The sequence below is a fragment of the Triturus cristatus genome, chromosome 4_1 (assembly GCF_964204655.1).
Source record: "Triturus cristatus chromosome 4_1, aTriCri1.1, whole genome shotgun sequence".
Classification (NCBI taxonomy): Eukaryota; Metazoa; Chordata; class Amphibia; order Caudata; family Salamandridae; genus Triturus; species Triturus cristatus.
Genome location: NC_140585.1, coordinates 516415402 through 516436176, shown reverse-complemented (window position 1 = coordinate 516436176; position 20775 = coordinate 516415402). Strand labels below are relative to the sequence as shown.

The window sequence follows — 20775 nt, the reverse complement described above, 5'->3', positions numbered from 1 at the left end:
TGCCAGATTTCAGTCAGTAAAAATACCCGGAGAAACAATAGTCACCTATGATGAAGATTTAACTTTGTTGCATGAGCATGACAAACTGAGGACATGACCAAGCTAATTCTCTGAGAACCCAAGACAGTGAGAAAACTGGACCATATGACAATTTTTGGCGGATGGACCAATCATAGTTCTTCCTAGTTCAATAAATGTTTCATGTTACCCAGAATTTTATTATAAAAGAGTAGTAGAATAGGGAGGCGTTACCAGCGTGTGTCCCGGAGATGTTAGTGCATTCCAGAGAGGTGTCCTGAATTGCTTGCACGATTGATTAGTCCATTGGATATATTTAGGACTGTGTCATGCTGAGCGAGAAGAACTTTCGGACTTATTGGGTTTGGCCTGCATTCGATTGGGACGATTATTCAAAGGATTTTGGTTATGCAGCGCCAATTGAACTAGAAAATACCCGATAGCGAGAATAGGTCAACATAAATGTCATGCTAAATTGTGCTGAATTGACCTAAATGCTAATTATGCAACTGAAAGCAAGAAATTAGATAAACTAAATATTGATTTAAAGAAAATGAGTTTGTGGTTTTTCAAGTAGGTTATTAAAAGGATTCTGAAGCTTTAATGTGTTTTAGCTGGTTCTAAATCACCACCATCAACCAGTCCAACTAATTGGTCCATTGACCAAGTGGTGGAGTGCCTTGATGTTAAGGTTAGGATCCTCTAGGCGTTGATGTAAATATGTATATTCTGTAATACATTTTTCCTTCCCTATAGGTAATAGGTAATAAGGTACCTCCCCCACATGTCCAGCGGATTCCTCATCCCTCCTGTGTGCAGACTTGTGAGAGAAACGTATGGTGTTGGTGTTATGGGCCCCACCAATGAATGAGTGTATGAATGAGTCAGCATGACGACGGGTTTGTGGCGCAGGGAGGATATGTAAATTTGTCTTCCCCCCCCCCCTTTCCGCTGGATCAATACCACAGCTGTGGGCGCTATCTAACCCTCTACTCAGAAAGACCAGATCATTCCTGCTTATGACTAGGCTCTGCATATATTTAAAGAACACTGGGCACTGGATGACTTATTCACCCTACTGAGTGTCTGTTCTCCACTAGGCTTGCCTTCTCAAGCGTGGGTTAAAGAGCTGCACTCATTGGACATCATTAGCACATACTGATAGGGGTTGGAACACTCCAGATGCCCTCTGTCAGGTCTTCTAGCTCCTTACAATAAGTACCCTTGCTACGGCTGCAGCATGGAGCTTCCCACTATCAGCGGATCCGGCAGCTTCCGATTGTGGTGAAATCCAAGGACCATGAAGAGAAAGATTGGAAGGGCAATCTCAAAAGGTCAAAACAGGAATCACTGACACCCGACTCTCCAGTTAAATTAAAACAAGAAGACTGACACTTGAAGCGATCCTTAAGAAATTAAATGATGGTCATGATATAGCACAAAGTACAAAGACAAATACAGACGTACTAGAAGTAGAGGTGGGTGGTGTCAGAAAGGATCTTAAAGAACTTAGCTTTAGAGTGTCTAATGCTGAGGGGAGAATTAGCATGGCAGGGGATCGCATTATAGCTCACTCTAAACAACTGCTTAAAAATGACGCATTAATGTCCTCCCTCAATCATGAGATCACTGATCGGGAAGATCTTCAAAGATGAAGCAACCTCATGATCTTTAGCCTGTCGGAGAGACCCGGAGACAAGGCTCCCTCGATAGTAGCCTATCTAGAATCATGGATACCAGCACATCTCGGCATTACGTTCTCCAATGGCTTTGAAATTGAATGGGCCCATAGGATCCCCACCTTCAAATCCAAGAACACTACTAATTCACTTGTATTAATACTTAAACCTTTGAGTCATCAACACTCTGAAATCATTTTGGCATACGAGAGGAAAGTCATATCGCTCTCATGGCACGGATCTAAAATTAGCATCTACCAAGACTTTGCCAGGGACACTGTATCCAGAAGCAAAGGCTTTCTGGCACTTAAGAAGACTCTTTTGGATAGAGCGGTACAACGCTCCTTTGCTGGTGGATCTAAAGTTAAGATTATTTACAAAGAACAATCACACTTCTTCTCAGGGCCAGCTGATTCGGAACCTTTCTTGGCGAATACCTTTGAATATCGTATGCATGACTTGCAAAGTAAACATGAACGACTCCTCGCTCAAAACCTAGGACTCATCATTCTGCATGATGTTTTACTATGACTTTGGTGTTGAACCCCTTGCATCTCGAGGGTAACCGCAACGGGTTGGCAGTAGTTCTCTTCGCCACAGTGAACTCAACTCATGTTGGTCAATGCTGAGAGGGTAATCACACGGGCTGCCTTTGGTAACCTGTATGCATTGTTTTGCTTTGGTATCTCTGCTGGTTACATCCTTAGTCAGTAGTGCAGCCTTTTGTGATTTAACTCCTCAACCCCAACCTAACAGTGTTATCCCCGGCCGTGCCCTTTTTGGACAGTGTTATCCATTTAATATTTAATATTTTCTTTTTGCAAGCAACAGACTTGCTATCCTAGGAAATTGTACATGAACCAGAAATATGTAGCCTAAATACAAAATTGTCCCATGTTTCTTATTGTTTAACACTGCTATGTACAAGCGATAATGCCTACCTACACTGCTCTTTATGTTTCATGGTTGAATGTTAAGTTCTCAAGTAATGCACCAGTTCTTTTACTAGAGGTCCTGTCCTCTGGCTGGTTATTACAAATCATGTATATTTCAATGCGGGTGACCGCATATTTCATGTGCATGACCCCAACAGTCCCGTACCTTATACTTTGCCACACTGCAGTCTAGTCCACTGACTTTAGGGAATTGTTAGTTTTTAGTTACTTTATACTGTACTATTTTTTGCTGTTCCCTACTCCTCCTAACTGAGTCATGCATTACCCCTTACACTATCCTTACATCTTCAAGAGGTGTTCCTCTCCCCTATACCCCACACTGCATGATGCTTCCTGTTAGAACTGGGGGTCTCTACTTGGCGAGCTAGGGACCTTTGACCAAATAAGGACCCTTGCTTCTAGTCAGGGTAAGGGGGTACACTCCTAAAATAACCCCTGCTCACCCCCTTGGTAGCTTGGCACAAACAGACAGGCTTATCTCAGAGGCAGTGTGTAAAGCATTTGTGACCACATACAGTAATACAGTGAAAACACTACAAATGGACACCACACCAGTTTAGAAAAATAAGTAATCTTTACTAGACTTAACACAAGACCAAATGACAAAAATCCACAATACTGTACTCAAAAATAGAAAATTGCTTAGTTCAAGGTAGATGGTAAATGCAACACTTTACTCTCAAAGTACCTTGGATGTGTCATGCAATACAAACAAAAGGGTCACAGGGAAGGTGATGCGTCGGTTCCTTGCTTTGGGGGAGGTGATGCATCGGTTCCTTACTGCAGCGCAGGGGAGGTGATACATCAGTTTCTTACTGCAGCGCAGGGTAGGTGATGTGTCTGTTCCTTACTGGAGAGGAGAGGAGGTGATGCGTCGGTTTCTTACTGTGATCTGGCCTCGATGCGATGCGACAATCCGGTGTGATGCAAGAAAATGGCGTCTTGATGTGATGAGACAACATTGGATGCGATGTGTGCATGCCCGACGGCCGTGTGGCTAAGTCGGTAACTTCTGAGCCGCGACAGGCCCTGCGACACGCTTCTCCCGTGATGCAACGCACTTCGTTGATTATGCGACGGCGAATAGTTGCAGCAGCGGCACGCTTCTTCGGTCATGCGACAGCCACTGCTGCGGTAGCGACACGCTTTTCCTCGTTGCATCGCGCTTCCAGCGACTCCCAGTCTTCTTAGACGGCCCAAACAACAGTAGGCACCTCTCTGCAGGCAGAATTTCACAGCAGGGGAATTCAGGGGAGCTGGTGATTAAGTATTGTATCCCTGACACTTCAGGCAGGAGGTAAGCACAGTTCAAGCCCTTGGAGATTCTTCTTCAAGATTGCAAAAGTACACACAAAGTTCCTTTTCTCCTTTCCTTGGCAATAAAGTTACCACCGCAGGCCAACCCAAACACCACAGCTCGGGGGCAGTTTCCTCCTTCAGCTTCCTTGGTTCATCTTCTTGGCAAAGGGTTGTCGTGATTCCCAGAAGTGATCTAAAGTCTTGGGGTCTGGGTACCCATATTTATACTACTAAATCCTTTCTCCTCTGAAACCTGTACCTAGTCCAAACCAGTTCTGTGCAGTCCCGGAGCACTTTGTTTAGAGGACTCCTCCTTTCCTTTGACAGTGTGGGCCAGGGACATCAGACAGAGCCCTATTCAGACCCAGGTGCTGACTCCTCCCACCACTCTACATGCAGATAGGTCTATTCAGCCCTGTGCTGACTCACCCTGTCTCCTGAAATCCTCCAGCCCCTGTCACTCACAAAAACAGATGTACAATACACAAGCTAGCAGAGGCAGGCTGCATGGTTAGGTAAGAAAATACCTACTTTCTAAAAGTGGTATTTTCAAACACAGAATGTTAAAACCAACTTTACTAAAAGGTGTATTTTATCTTTCTGAGTTCAGGTGTTATAGTGTAGTTCCTATTTCCCTAATAGGCTCTGCACATTGGAATAATATAACTATAGATTTGGCATAGGACTGAGGTCAGTATGCCCCTATTGAGTATATTAAACTTAATTACTTTGTGCCAGCTAACTCAGAGGCCACTAGAAACTCCTTGTAAACAAGAAGGGATCAGTTTCTGGCAACCGCATAAACATGACAACTTTGTTTCCCTTTAGAATTGGAGCACTCTCAGAATCGTGGAAACAACTGATAAGTTTCACTCAGTAATCGTGCGTGCTTAGTTTCTTCAGAGTTACACAGAAAGAATGGACGGGCGTTTCAATAACAGGATTTATTGAACAGTCTTGTTTCTCGTGTAAGACATATGAGCGGTTACAATCACAAGACAGTATGCGAGATATATTATGTACAGCCTAAGAAGTACAAAGAAATAATACTGCGCTAGCATTATCTCAAAATGCGAGTATTCATAAGATGCTTCTCTAACTAGTTCTACCCCAGTGTACCTAACCTAAGTGTAGTACAGTGTAAGAAGTAGGTGCTGTATTCTATAGGATGTTATTCTATAGTTTAGTATAGTATGCCAAGAGTCCCTCTAGGTTCTAGTCAGCTCCATACCTTTAGAATGAGAGAGGTGGGAATCTCTTTCCGGGTCTCAAACTCTAACACCCCGCGAAGGGAGTCAGAACACTGGAAGCTGGATTCTCTGCGAGCAGAGATGACAGCGTCTCTTGTCAGTGCGTCAGGCCGGGACACAGGCTCCTCTAAAGTGGAGGTCTCCTCCTATTTGCTTGGGCATGGGAAGGTATATTTATGCCTGGTAGGTGCCTTGGAATGTTAGCATTGACGTAAAGTCAGGCAGAGGAAGACGTCAGAAATGAACCCTTAAGGAATAGCGGTTCATGCATAATAAGTGAGTTATTGGAGAAATCAATAATCCTGTGCTAGGGGAACTCCCAAGAGTTTAAGGATCTGGTTTCTAAGAACTCATTGAGACGTTGGGGTGGACAGATGTAGGTGACCATGCCTATATTTGGATAGCATGGCTAATGCCTAAATAAGGACTGGGATCTTATGCCTATATAAGGGCAATGCAAATTGTGCCTATATAAGGACATGTTTCATGAAAACCTATATACGGACACCTAAAGAGGAATACAACATACTAAACTCGAATTTCTACCTAGTTCCCTGAGTCAGTTAGGATTATAAGATGTTATAATCAAACTGCCCATTCTGGCCTATGGGAACAGGTAGCCTTGCAATAGTGAAAAATCGAAATTGACTGTAATTTACAATCAGGACATGTCACACACATCCGCGCATGTCCTACCTTTTACATACAATGCACCCTGCCCTTGGGCCTACCTTAGGGGTGACATATTTTGAAAAGGGATGGTTTAGGGACTGGCAAGTGGGTGCACTTGCCAAGTCGACATGGCAGTCACAGACACCACACAGGCTCTGCAATGGCAGGCCTGAGACACACTTTACAAGCTGCTTCTGTGAGTTACACAACCAGTGCTGCAATCCCACCAGCAGCATTTAATTTACATGCATTGGGCACACATGGTGCACTGTACTAGGGTCTGACAAGTAAATCAATTAAACCAATCATGGACTCACTTACAATAATGATATCCCTGCTAATCAACTTCCTAACTAGTATGCTTCCTACTCGCCTATCTCAGAATTTCTTTTCAACCTTCAACAAAAACACATATGTTTTTCTCTGGAATAAAAAGAAATCCAGAATCACTAAGAGTTAACCCTAAAAAAGGTGCCTGTAACTTTCCGTACCAAGCAGCTTTCCTGGAAAATCCAGGTGGACGTTGTTTTGAAGTTGAATCTACTGAAAAGCCTGCTTGACTTAGAATTGAACAATATATCTGTTACCCATTCTCCTCAAAAGCCATATTGACCATGCCTAACCACTCTTTCTCCCACTCTACCAAGATTCTACGATACACAGTAACAGCTTTATTGACACTAGACAGAGCTCTCTTCTCAAATTTGAAGCAATCGTATTCCTTTTTTGTTATGGATTAATAAGAAAGTTCAACCTGCAGTTTCTGCCATAATAGGTTCAAAATTGACTAATAAGGGCACCTCCCTAGTGACAGACTCCTTTTAAAGACTCTGATCCCTTAACCTTTGTGGCACTCCAAGTGGAGCATTGGCTTTCCAACTTAGATTTCTCGGATTTCTTAAAAGTCAAAAGCAAGAATTTCCCAAATTAGGACTCCTCCTAAAGACACATTTTTTCTCCTCTCTCCAACTGAAACTGGATGCTATGTCGTGTCTAAGATCTATTAATGATTGGGCAGCACTATTTTCCAATGGCACTCCAATTTACAGAACAAGTGGTCATTTTTCTCTAATAAAGGCATTCCACCTTAACCAACAGAGACTTGGGTGACAATCTACCGCCGCTTACTCAAAACAAAACTCATCCGCTAATAGAAATAAAATGTTTTTCATTGCAACTTCTCTATTGGACCCCGGTCCGGCTTTTTAAATGCAAGTAAATTAACGTGGACACCTGTTGGTCACGCAAGTCAACCCACTGCAACCCAGAACATATGTTTTTCTCACATGCATGTCAGACTCATTTTCGGAATGAGGTTACTGCCCAACTGAGCAATATCGTCAACTCCTCCAGCCCCCTAAACTTGCCAATGAATATACTTGGCTCACATGCTGGAGTGCCCCCAATTGATCTCCCAGACTCAGATCTTGCTCTTTTAGACTTACTAATCATCATTGCTCTTAAGGTCATCCTCCTTGATTGGAAATGCAAAAATAATGTATTTTACCACACATAGTGAGAATGGGTCATGTACCTCAGCAGCATGCACACCACTCAATCGGAGTGTCCCAGCAACCCCGACAAATCATAACATATATGGAGAGCAATAGATGCCTTCATACAATTTGGTTAGGAAGTTTTCTTGAATTCTTCTAACATTTTGAGATACCCTTTATTCTTAGGGCCGATCATGACCTGTTCACCATTATCCTACATGACTTCCCCTTCTCCTACTCTTTTTTCTCTCTTTCCCTCTCATGTCCCATCTCTCCTTTTTACCGCTCATCCTAGTTTCCCCTCTTGCTGCTCTGAGTCCTCACCTTTTTAAGTATGTGCTTAGATGATGGGTGCATTGTAACTTAACTAGCTAAGTTTAAATAGGTTTAGCGACTGGGATGTCATTTCAACTGTTTCAGGAAGGAAAGGTACTTGTATGCCTCCTCAAACACCACACAGCAACTGTTAATCACACTCTATGTTTGTACGATCTCTCACGTTTATACGAATTCAATAAAATTTTTAGAACATAAAAAAGGATTGAAGAAAAAAAAGGTGCCGGTGCTGTACAGGCACTCCTCTACACTGCCCGAGAATTGGAAAATATTGTCAGCCTGTGAGAGGTAGTAGAAGCTAAGGCCTAATTGAACCTTGCCCATCTTTTTGGTCCGAAAGCCGTGTAAGACCTCAGGCTGGACGAGCCTTTAGTGGCTCAGCCAGTTTTATCCTGCCACTCCCTCAGTAGCAATAGTAACACAGGGAAAGGTTTTTCTTTCAAGGTAATCCCAAACTACTTGTATGCTATGTGAGACGTAAGAAGATATCTTCATATCAGAGATTGTGAGAAAGTGCTTCTTTTGTGTGGTTGCCCCCATTTTTTGCTGACTGGTTTTGCTCCTTTTGTTTTTAACTCTGAACACTGAGGCACTGATGTCCAAACTCTAGTGCATGTGCTCTGACCCCTAAGACATGGCAGAACTGGCTGATCCCCAACTGATATTTTAAAGTAAGGCTATAGTATGTGGTGAAGGGAAAATACACCAATTGCATGGAAAGATAAGTGTCACTGTGGACCACTGCTCTTATTTTGCTACTGTAACAATGAAAACATGTCTTCAGTCCTACCATGACCAAGAGCTTGACTCTAGAAGCATTTAACCCTACTGCCTTTGGTGTATTTGATGTAACGCCTTCAGTGGCCAAGGGTAGGACCGAACATGAGTCCCTTGCTCAATGTGCCACTGGAACCAAGCAATACTCAACTGAAGAGCCCCAATCAGGCCGAGCATGGTCTTGGGATGCTTGTGTTTTGGTTTAGAGAGAACCTGGCTGAGCAGTTTGGGCGGGATTTATTCCATTTAAGCAGGAACAAGACTGATTTGCACATGGCTTGATCTACATACCGGTGGCATAGTGAGCAGAAGAACGATGCGTTGGAATGTTATCCAGAGCGAATGCCAGTGGTTAGAGTTGTTGCAAGCATTGTCCCATTACCTTGTGTGTTTAAACCTTTGAAAATATTTCTTTTTTTACAGCAAACAACTGCGCTTTTAAATATTAAATGTCACCCCTAAATAAGCTGGTAGTCAACACGGTAGTGTGTCTAGTATTTGAAATTGGTGTATGCAAAAATGAAGGACAAAACCCACTTTTGCGGCTAGTGAAAGATAAGTCCATGAAGGGTAAAATGGCAATTAAAGATAAACGAGTGACGTATGACATCTTACCATGTACTGCCTCAATGCCTTCGGTTACAGCAGCTTACTTAGATATTATTCCAAAGATAAGATCTGGGACAATAAGTTGATGTTGGCAACAAGTTCTGGTCTGTGCCACTCAAACAAATTAGTAGTGTTCCGTTGGCAGGGAGATATATTGAAATAGGTGGCAATACTATAAGGTTTGATGAATAAACGATTGGTGCACATATTGCTCCAAGATAAGGATGCAGCTTGGATGATATACTCAGCAAGGCATAGGAGGTGGGGGAGTTGGCCGAGAAACTGTGAAGCCACAGATAGTCAAAACAAAAGTGCATTTTCAAGGGCAGATATGGAAGACATCTGATGTTCCAAATCATGTGGTGAGGCAGTGGGTATTTGGTATTTAGCAGCCTTCTTTATAATCAGTCCAGAGAACAGAAATGAGGCTGCTACATTAACTGCAGGAACACTAATGAATCATTTGTATAGGAGTAAAATAATCAAAGGGGATTGTAATACCCTCTCTTTATGAGAAAGTAGGATAAAGAAGTAAAGCTTGATAAAGTGTTTTTTGGAAGTTTTATTGTTCAGAATCCGTTCCAGCACTCTGATAAATGGAGGCACTGCATGCTTTGCAATGCTCTGCCTTGAATGAATGTTTTTAATGAAGGCTCCCCCCACACTGTACAAACTTTTCTCAACAGGAGACAGTAAAATCCTTTCCTTGAGTTCACATTTTATTAATAGTCCCAAGTTTATTTTTGGTACTCATTTTCAAAGACAATGTTGTTTAGAATGTAATCACTTCCGGCAATAGGTGTCATTACCTCTGGCAAATTAGTCTTTCACACAGAGGTCCTGCAGCAGAAATCGACCCATAAGGATTCTTCATACATCCTTTCTTTTTTACCTCTAAAATAACCGTCCCTGCCTACATTTGTGATTTGTGACTATATCTGCTCAATGTCCGCTCTTTTCAATCCCCTGAATGTCATAGCGTCTATTAATCTTCACTCTCAACTTCCCCTCATCTAGATTACCAAACAACATGTTTGAATAACAGTTTTCCCCCACACCCAAATCAAGAGGAACTCAGTATATTTTTTAGATTATTTAAACCTTTCTTTATCCAGTGGTGGCTGGTAGTTGAAGGTGGGGGGGGTGAGAAGGGGGAGACCAAAAATTCATTTGCACTTTAGGCAGTGCAAACCACTCCTTCCTCCCATGCTCTGTCAGCAGAGCGGCCCTGCCCTGTCCCAATCACCCAGCCTGCAAAGCTACCACAACAAGGAGAAAAGAGAATGATAACTTAGAGGTATTATCATTTTGTTTTTCCTTTAGTGACACTGCTTAACAGCAGTGGGGCGATGCTTCCTCCGCCTTAGTGGAGGAGCTTATCTCTTGCGAGTTTCACTGTGTAAAGTTTCCTTGAATCTTAACAGGAATCCTCCTTCTGCCTTAGACCTATGTGCCTACTTGTTTATCAGAAATCATACCATATGAGCCCATAATTTGCCAAACGGCTATGAACCACGAAATTGGGGAAATGGTGTCTCTATGAACATTTCGAACAACACTGTTTCTGGTACAGCAACTCAATGGTTTGATTTATTAAAGTTTAAAGGGCCAAAACCTATGCTACATTTTATCCCTCATTCCAAACCTTTATGGACGCCTACGACTGCTGTCTCAGTTCCTTGACATTCTTCATTAAGTCAGCAAGTTGGAACATTTTTCCATTGCATATTCATGATCACAAATACTGATGATGTAGAGTGGACTTTAGAAAATGTCATTCATTCCTAGAGCCTCGTCTTCAATTGGGTATCTATTTGCATGCTCTGTCAATAATGCAGAACTTACAGGCAGCAGGTAAAAAGTGGTAAGAATGCCCTGTTTCAAGGAACATGCTGTATTTGAGTCTAAGACTTGAGTCGTACAGACATCTGGACATGAGGCCATCAACAACATACACAAAATCGAATTAAATATTTTCCTCGAAAGGACAGTGCAACAAAAGCTTCTAGCAAAATACAACACCTTCTGGAAAAGATCCAGCAAGACTCAATGAATGGAAGAGTCACCAGTAGTCACCACTAAACTGTAGGGAAAGCAATAGAGTACACAACTATGAAAATACGCTTACAGAAAAATGCTTTATCATTTGTGTATTTAATTCAAGGTAAACTCCATTAACACATAAAACGACTATTCTTCACCTTCTCCTGTAGATAAATGGCCAATGATGAGATTAATTTTAACCACAGACGTCTACGGACTTCTCAAAGATTCAACTTTTATACACATCACTTACTTCAAATGTTTTCTCGTACATTTCCATGGGGTCCATCTCTGGTCGAATTTCCCTTCGCAAGGAAGTCATCAGGAGGTCTGCAATGTTACAAGCATCTTCTCTCTATAAAGGGGACACCTCAGAAAACTAATTCAGTGTGGTTGTGAAGTAAAAATACACAAAAGCAGCTGTACTGTTCGTCAGATGAAGTTCAAAACAATGCAAAGACAGTTCAATCTTCTCTCCCGATCAAGACATGCTACCGCACAGTAGCTAACAGCTGTACAAAGGGGTTTTATTTCGTACTCTACGTCATCAATGGTCAACTGCAGATAAACAGTTGCAAACCAACAAGTGTAGACACAAATATTGGAGATGAATAATCTCATCGTGATAAAAGGTAGTTCATCAAACTCTTAAAAGCAGTTAAATAACAAATGGAAGCAGCAGTGTGCTCAAGGTGAGATACACAGAAATAGGTTAAGTAGCCCAGGCAGAACAGATCTTGAGAAGAAAGTTTTGGAGTCATTATGATAAGGGGAATATGTGTTTGTGTGGGTGTGTGTGGGTGTATATATACACACACACACACACACCAGGGGACCATCAGGATGAAATAAGTGGGATTTTTTTTTTTTACCCTGAAAGTCTCGGGGTGATTGGTCAGGCGGGGGCTGAGAAAAAAGGGGGGTCCCAAAATGCGTTTTCCCCATGCATTTTCCCATAGGACCTTTAGTCGAAGGTACAGCCCGAACGGCTGAACAGAATTACTTGAAATTTGGCAAAGAGGTAGTCCTCAGGTCAGGGATGTGCCTTTTGCATATATGGAGTCAATCTGTTCAGTAGTTCCTGAGAAAATTGCAGTTAAAAGTACATAAATATCTATAGGCGCGCACCGTGTGCGCATCTTAACGTGCGCGAGCGTAATTCTGATTGGTGGTTACATGTCAGTCAACGTTCGAATCGGTCGAAATCAGAAAGTGTCGGCCGCCATTTTGTGTGTTGTGTGTGTGACAGTGAAAAAGAAAGGTGGAGAACGTGAAAAGGGGGCACGGTAGAGAGTTCCTGACCCCCTAGTCTTTGTCAGGGGGTCCCTGAAGGACCCCGAAGGGTGAAAAAAACCGTTTTATTTTATTTTTAAAAAATGGCAAAAGACTTTGTCCTTTCGACGTGGATGGCACTGTGCTAGTCCTTTGCTTAAAGACTTTGATAGAAAAGCAGACATTTGATGTGAGCAGATCTAGAGTGTGGTTGGTGTTGAGAGTGCTCTATACAGGAGCTGCTTTCCACCTAAACTTGAGAACTACCCAGAGTTCTCTGCTTCTTTTATGCATCACTCTATGCCTGAAAGGGTATTGTTTTGACATATATACACACACACACATATATCATAAATGCCGCATGGGGAAACATGGGAAAATCTGTTGGTATCCGAGGACAGTAAGCCGCACAAGGAAAGCTGAAGGAAAGAGAACAGTGAGGGGAAAGGTAAACTAGAGTTTCTAGAGGTGACAAGGTGGTTTCTTCACCCAGTGTGGTAAAGACTCCTCTACTGCTATGAACAGTGTTTTTTTTATTTTTCTTTATTTGTGCTGGATCACAAACTCACAACAATGAGGAGCATCTCGTTTCACAGTATTTGTTACAATTCCACCAATAACATTTTAATGAACGGTATCACATCTAACCACAGCAGCTGTTTTCCAGCCTGGAAGAGAAGTCACAATAAAATTACAGAAACGTGTTTTGATAACTGAGGCAAAAAGAAGCCGTACCAGTCTCTGTATAATCATTTTAAACTCTACTGCTGCTTTTTCCGGCCCTGGTCCTTGCAGGAGCAGAAGCACTTCATGGTCAAATGTTTCGTCCAAGGGCGACACCGCATTGGAAACGAATTTCACAGTTTCACAATTAATCTGAAAAAATAGACAGGAGACAGGTTTAGTAAGTGCCAAACCTTTACAAAACTAAAAACAAAAAGGACTACCCTTATAGCAGGAGTAGAAACTAAGTTGAACTTTTTTTGGTAAAAACGTACTTTTCCCATGTGCCAATTTATGGGATCAACAAGTATGTACTGAGCCCCCACTGCCATGCTTTCATCTGCTCATGCACTTTTTAATGTGAGGGGGCGGTGTTGTGATCCGTGCTGAATGACCCGATGTACAGCTCCTGAACATTTGTTAACGAGAATTTACAAAGGAGGCAGTTCTGGAGTTCTCAATAGGTCAGTTGGTCCTGTATCCCCAGCTACTTCAGATGCGCTGGTGTGAGGTGTTTCTTATGAGCGATTTGGCATCTACACCATCATCATCCTGTCCTCGTTACACATTCTGGCAACAAGTCACTCCACTAGCAGCCCCCAGGCTCTCCCTCGTGAATTGGAGCAGAGTCATGTACACAGAAAGAGGTCATCCAGTTCAGAGCAATCTGTGCGTGCATCATTCGGGGGATGTGGCCTAAGGAACTACACTGCAGTCACTGTGGGGTATCATTTATTTTATTTGGTGTGTTTTAGTGCACCTTGCCCTAGCCTTCTGGATGCAGGAGTCCTGAATGTATTCACCTGCGAGGAGAGGATGCGGGCACTCACTGTTGTGCTGCAAGTGTATGTGGCTTTGCCATTGTTCAATTTTGTGGAATGTGTGTGATGCATGACTGATTTAGTATAGGCGTTTTCATTGGGAACGTGGTGGACTTTAAGTGGTGTCACTGTGATGGCTTTCCAAGAACAACTGCTGCAAGATAGCAAATGGCTAAGTTAGTCGTACCACAGTGCATATGTGGTGCATGAAGCAGCCATATTGAAGTCATTTAAGTACCCCAAGGAAATCCTCTTCGCAGCTAATAAATCACCCTGAAGGGTTTAGATGTGTATGCATGTGGCGCTTGGGTATCACGCTATTTTGTGAAATGTCTTTAATACATGTCTATCAAGACAAATGCAGCACATAACTCACAGGTAGTTTGCGCAGAAATGAGACATACATCTAAAAGTAATAAACACTTTTATACAGGAAAAAAAATAACTCGACAATTCTTGTACATAGACATTGGAAAGTGTCTGCATTCGCCGCCACATGTTACCCAAACCCACCACAGCCTCTATAGCTTGCATGTTTTCTCCAGGATTTAGGCACCACCTATGCACTTTTACCATTTTTTTCTGACGATTTTTTTAAAGGGAACAAATGGGCAAATATAGTGGGTCATCACCTGTCTTTAAGATACGCTATTTGTTTTCCTAATAAGTGCCTCATTTGAGGGATACATTTGCTGAAAGCCATAACAGACTAGTTGGTCGACTGGTGTTCTTTGTGAGGACCGCAGTAATCTTTCTGTTGCACTGAATCACCCTCTCTTCTTGGCTTTATTTAAATGTTTTTGGGTAAGACGCTTTCAGCTGCTCTACAAGCATACTTCATGTAGTTTTCTTTATTAGTATAGTATCTTCTCAAAAGTAAAAAGAAAATGCCCAAATGGCGAGTTTCTTTTAGATTGCGCAGGTGATCGCTATTAAAATACAGGAGAATGTTTTTGTCAGTTGGTTTTCTGTAGATTTGTAGAAAAATCAGCTATGACAAGTTTATTATAAGTAAAACAGTTTCCTTGGGAAATCTTTGTAGGGATATAGACAAGTTTCCTTCGCACTGAAATCTATCCTAACATCAAAAATTAAATCAACTTCCCCTCTATTATTCAACATTTACCTAACCCCTTTACAAAATCAGATTAAATCATACAAACTCACTTGGTACAACTATGCAGAGGACATCCAAATCACTTAAAAAATGGATAGGCCCCCGTGCAATATACACATGGCTGACGATTAACCATTTAAAGCTCAATACTACAAAAATAAATTATGACCTGTGGACCATAGCAAAAGTAGCAGCCTACTTCCATATACCCATTACACTTGAGGCCCCTTCAAAAACATTAAGGGAATTTAGAAATCTTCGATACCGCATATTAACTATGTTACAAAGAGTGCCTTTTACACAATTAAAACATTATGTTGCATTTTCCCATATCTTGCATACCAACAAACTGCAAGCCCTCCTTACATTCTTAGTCTCCAAGCTTGACTATGCAACCATCTATATCTCATGCACCAGCATTCATCAGATGCAAAATACAACTCATCCAAAATGCTACTTCTCTTCCTTCGCCCAAGAGAACGCATGACTCCAATCCTGCAATCGCTCCACTGGCTACCTATAGTTAGACTGCAATGTTCAAGGCACTCTGCAATGTCCACAGAGCCTCCCAAGGAAAAGGACCGCTATATCTCCAAGTTGAACTCAAGCGATACAAACCAAAACAATTCCTGCCCTCCAGGCTTGCATTACTTATCATACCACAATACCATAAGAAATCCGTAGAGAGCACTTATTTCTCAGTACAAGCAGCCAACATCAGAAGCACCTAGGAGCATATACACTTCCGAAGTGCAATCCTCCACTCATAACCCATGAATTGGAACCAACACAACTAGCAAACTGCTTTCGAGGTAAGCCATGAAGGGCTGAACTATGGTTCACAGAGGCATTATATAGTTATGTTCCTGCATATACAACAGTCACAGAGCACAATAATACTAAAACCATAATATGCAGTGGTCAACAGCAAATCATAACTTATAACTCTTAAATTCACAGAAGACAAACCAGCTGCGACGTTGTCAATCACCAGTACTGTACAGCCAAAAAACGAGACATAACCAAATGAACATGTATAGAATAACTGAAGAGATGTGTCACACATTGCTGGACAATATGGAAGACTTTAATATATTCCACCACTGCAGGTCCCAAATCTCTATACAAATCTGACTGCTTCTTTACATTTCACCAAGGCAATCAGATATGGGATGATAATAAAAATGCCAGTCCAACAGATCTCTCCGATTGGGCAACACAGCACAGTAACAAGCTAAGGAGACAACAGCATAAGAAATACCATAAAGAACAGCTGTTCAAAACTACCATCATACTGTAAATCATGAAACTACACATCTGTCTCTTACATTTCATCACCCACCACACTGCTATGCTATGCATAACATAATCGCACCTCTGTGGTCATTACGTACGATATGGAAACACTTCTCCCATAGGATCAAAACAAAGACAACATCCTTCCAACCACACACAATACATGGTGTAGCATTCTACTCATGTAGGAAAGTGCTTCAGCACCCCACATATGGCTAGTTAGTCCTATATAAATGCTGCACTAAAATACATCACTGAAGCTTTATGGGAGCACTGGTAGGTCAGGATTAAAGTTGCAGTAAGACTGAAGGCTAAGTCCTGCACCCAATGAACAGTAAACATATGCAAAGTCCACATACATTCACCAATAGGGCAATGTGATGTTGAATGCTGGATCAGCTGCCGACCTGCAATAACCTGGGCATGCCTTAGGTAGGTGTGTTGAAACCAAGGCTACAATAAGCCAGAGGGTGGCTCCCTGCTACAGGACTTTGTTTGCTCCCTAGACAAGCCAAATAGCCTGTACAATGGGGACAGTGGGGACTACATGTCCCAGTAGCCAAAGGACTCTGGAGATGGGTATTTCACTGCCCACACCTGCTGATTGTTTCCACAGAACTGTAAAGAGAATTAGGAGGTTTTGCAGTGGTGAGAGCATGGACAACGGGGACTATGTGTCCCAATAGGTAAGGACTCTTACTGCCCACATCTGCCGATTGTTATTGCAGCACTACAAAATGCATTTAGAAGTCCTGCAGCTGTGGGAGCACAGACAACGGAGACTACGTGTCCCAGAAACCGAAGGACTCTAGAGGCGGGTTAATCACTGCCTGCACCTGCCAATTGTTACTGCAGCACTACAAGGCGCATTTGGAAGTACTGCAGCGCAGGAAGTGTGTCAGCCGTGCCGGGCTAAGCATGGGTCGAGGGTGGGCCCATCCTGAATCCATCAATGCCAGGAAGAGGCAGGGTGGGTCACCCTCTTTGGTCCTGCAATTAAGGTACTGTGTCTCTTCGATTTTTTCCTGGCATTTGAGGAACTTGTTGCTAGACCCGCCTGCCACCAAGTTGGGGATTATTCCTGCCTCTTTCCCTGATTTGTTGCTATTTGTGGTGGCTTGGGGAGTTTGAAAATTAATCTGTAGAAGAACTGTTGACACACACACACATGCCGGAACTCAGGCTTGATAGTGGTAGATGGGATTCATCCCTCTCCGGTTGGCAACCCTCAGGCTCACCCTCATAATGGGGATCAGCAAGGGTCAAAAGAAATACAGATCTTTGCTCCTTCGCTGCGTAATCAAGCTCAGGACTCTATTTTAAAACAATCCGGCACTCTTCAGAAGTGGGTAACAAAGCCAACAGTGGGATGAGAATGAATCAACAAGTTACCCCTGAGGACTGTGACACAGGATTGGCCTTGCAACTGATGGAGTAAGGACTCGTATGAAAGAGACTTGCTCGGAATCAATCCTCTCAAATAACTTGTAATACCGTAATAATCGTGTTCGTAAATACTAATAACGCACCAGAAAATCTGCACACAGAATCTAGGGGAAGCTTGCCTATGTATATTACTAACAAGTAACTAAAATGGCCGCTAAAATGCTGGATTCTGCATTGTGCATGCGTCTACTGCATCTACGCAGTATGACGTACTATCGCTTGGAGGGAAATCTTTGCAGCTGTGCAGTTGCCTTTAAAATGGGCGCTTGAAACTCGCATGATAATGCGCATGTCTTGCTGAAACTAAACCATGTACCTTTACTAAAATGCTAATGCATAAGATTAATAAAAGTAAACACGAATAGAGTAGAGATAAGTGGTATACAGGGAAATCATTTATTTTTGATTTTAATACTCTGTCTTTGACCTCTCTATTAGTTCGTATTTGGGCCTCCGTGCAGGATTGCAGCTCACGCATCATGTGACCACTCCACATGCGCAGTTGAAATGACCTAGGAGCTGTGGTGCAAAGCCTTGAACGTCATCCAAAAGTAGAAAAGAAACATGTCCTGAGAACAAGCATGATGTCCTGAGAACATAAGAAATTTTAAGAAAACTGTATACTTTGTATTGATTGATTTATGAATACGGGTGGGAAATAAAGCATGAGAAAGTAAATTAAGGGGAGGGAACATAGAACAATGAGCTTAAAGAAAAGTATTAAACTTAGCATGGTGTGATGATCATCTCCCCTTTCCTTGTCCAATCAGAGTTAGGAGTTTTGTAAATTCAAAATATTCAGAAGTGGAACATGCCATTAGAAATGTATAATAGAGGTAGTTTAATTAGATTAGTTACCACGGAGAGACAAAGGATGCTGAGAGACCGAGATGCTGTTCGAAATCTGAGAAATCACTGAAGAAGAGCCAAATCCAGACTTAGAACTTTTGAGCCAATTAATTAGAGAACATCGCGGAAGAATCGAGGAGGCTCCCAATTAGAGAACATCGCGGAAGAATCGAGGAGGCACATATTAGAGAACATCGCAGAAGAATCGAGGAGGAAAATTGCATCAGAGAGGGGTGCGGCGCAGGCGCCGTATCTAGAAGAGGTCACCTGTCTGGTTCTGAATCCTGTCCTGAGCTTTGGTCGCCTGATCTGTCCCAGGGTCCTTCACAATTCCTTGGCCAAGGGGTTCGTTTCCACACCATACTAGGTAAATATAATTCTGTGTAGTATGTCAATGGACTGCTCTCTTCTTTTCCTCCCTACACAGGTTCTGTCATCGTAATAATTTAGTTTAACAATTATTCTGATTGAATTAATTTCTCTTCTTCTCCTTGTCAAAGACAGTGTTCTAACTGTATTATGGTTCTTGGCTCACATAAATTTATTAGACAATTTAAACTCTCCCGAGTCTGTGGTTATTAAATAAAGGTTTATTTTATGTAATGTTTCACCTATTTAGCTAACTAAATGGCCCATTGACCAGAGGAAAATACATTGGATCAAGAGGTTTGGTAAGATATAATCAGATACAATTCGTCTTACAGGTATTAGCACAATAAATTGACCCCAGCGGTATTTACTAGCCTACATGAATGAGTGTGTTTATGGGCCCCGTGAATGTATAGTAAGTGAGTGAGGTTGGTAACCCGCTGGATCACAACCTGGAAGGGAAAACTTCTGCCACATTTGAGTCTAACTCAAAGATTAGTCAGAGTGGAAAATTTGTGGGGATTTTGTGGAAATCTGAGGGTCTCTTCTGGAGCAGTCTGAAGTCATTTTGGGTAAAACTTCTATCCCAATACCTCACCCCCACTCAAGTTGCCTCATTGAGTTAAATGATTTCTTATGGGTACCATGGTACCATCTATACTTGAGCTTGTACCAGGGGTGGATGTTCCTACAATTTCAGGTAACACTCTGGCTAATCATATGGGTATCTCTCTGGCCTCAGAGATGGTTTATCAGATTCAATGAGAGTTAGGGGGGGTGAGGGATAGAGCTTTATTAGGAGTTTTGGGCACAGAGTCAGGGGTCCATATGAGAATTAAACTAGCCTAATTTGAGTTCTTGCTCCCTCGGATGGTATTTTACATCTTCCCACAACTTTTACCCCGTATGTCTTAGTTTTGGCCAATGTTCCACCTTAGAAGTCAGGTGTCCAGGAACATTTTCAGCAAAAAACAAGATCACTCACTGGCTGACAGCGAGGGTCCCCACTAGAAATGGCTTGTCGCTATTTGATGGGATTATAATGGCCCAAAGAGTGGGGTGGTTGGGGCAATCACTTTGAATTGTTGAGTGGTTTAAATGATCAGGATTGACTGGGGCAGGGAAATAATAGTTTTGATTCTTCCAGAGTGTTAACCACTGATAAGGAGCTTTGGGTTATAAACTGGAATATTGCAGGAGTACAGGGAAAATTTGATGACCCTGTTTGGCGTAAGTCTTTTGCTGCTTATGACATTATCAGCTTGCAGGAGAAATGGGGCATCTCAGGAAACTTGCATCTGGCTGATTATGCTATCTTTACCACAAATGCCGCCCCATCTATTGGAAGAGCAATGGGGAGACTTGCTATGTTTATTTAACTGAACTTGAATTGCAAAACGGAAGAGGTTATTACCAATTCTCCCCATCCTTTAGGTGTTCTTCTTTCCTTTGAAAACAAATTAAGGATTTTATGTGTGAACGTATCTAATGCGATTCATGGCAGACAGTCCTATGATGTGGTGTTCGTTCTGGCAGAACTATGTAAAGATTTATTTATTCCCTGCCCCTCGTTGTATATGATTGGCGATTCTGGGTGACTTTAATCTTCACCCAAGCCGGGATTGCCATCTATACTCCTTATCTGACCAGGTTACTGATAAAGGGCCAAGTTCATCGAAAACATACAGTCCAGGGGGTCTGATGGATGACCTGGTGTAAGGCTGCAATTTGGTTAATCTTCTGAATT

The 20775-nt window shown here is 42.2% G+C and overlaps 1 protein-coding gene across 7 annotated transcripts in view; it reads right to left on the bottom strand.

Annotated features, from left to right (window-relative positions):
- Positions 1-20775, bottom strand: part of IRAG2 (inositol 1,4,5-triphosphate receptor associated 2) — a 1211571-nt gene that overhangs the window by 710734 nt on the left and 480062 nt on the right. For all 7 annotated transcript variants that reach the window (XM_085652757.1, XM_085652760.1, XM_085652761.1 and 4 more), the window contains 2 exons: positions 13143-13283; positions 11389-11490 (listed from right to left, as the gene is read on the bottom strand). In XM_085652757.1, the coding sequence (XP_085508883.1) occupies positions 11389-11490; positions 13143-13283 (243 nt within the window). The remainder of the gene's footprint in view (positions 1-11388; positions 11491-13142; positions 13284-20775) is intronic.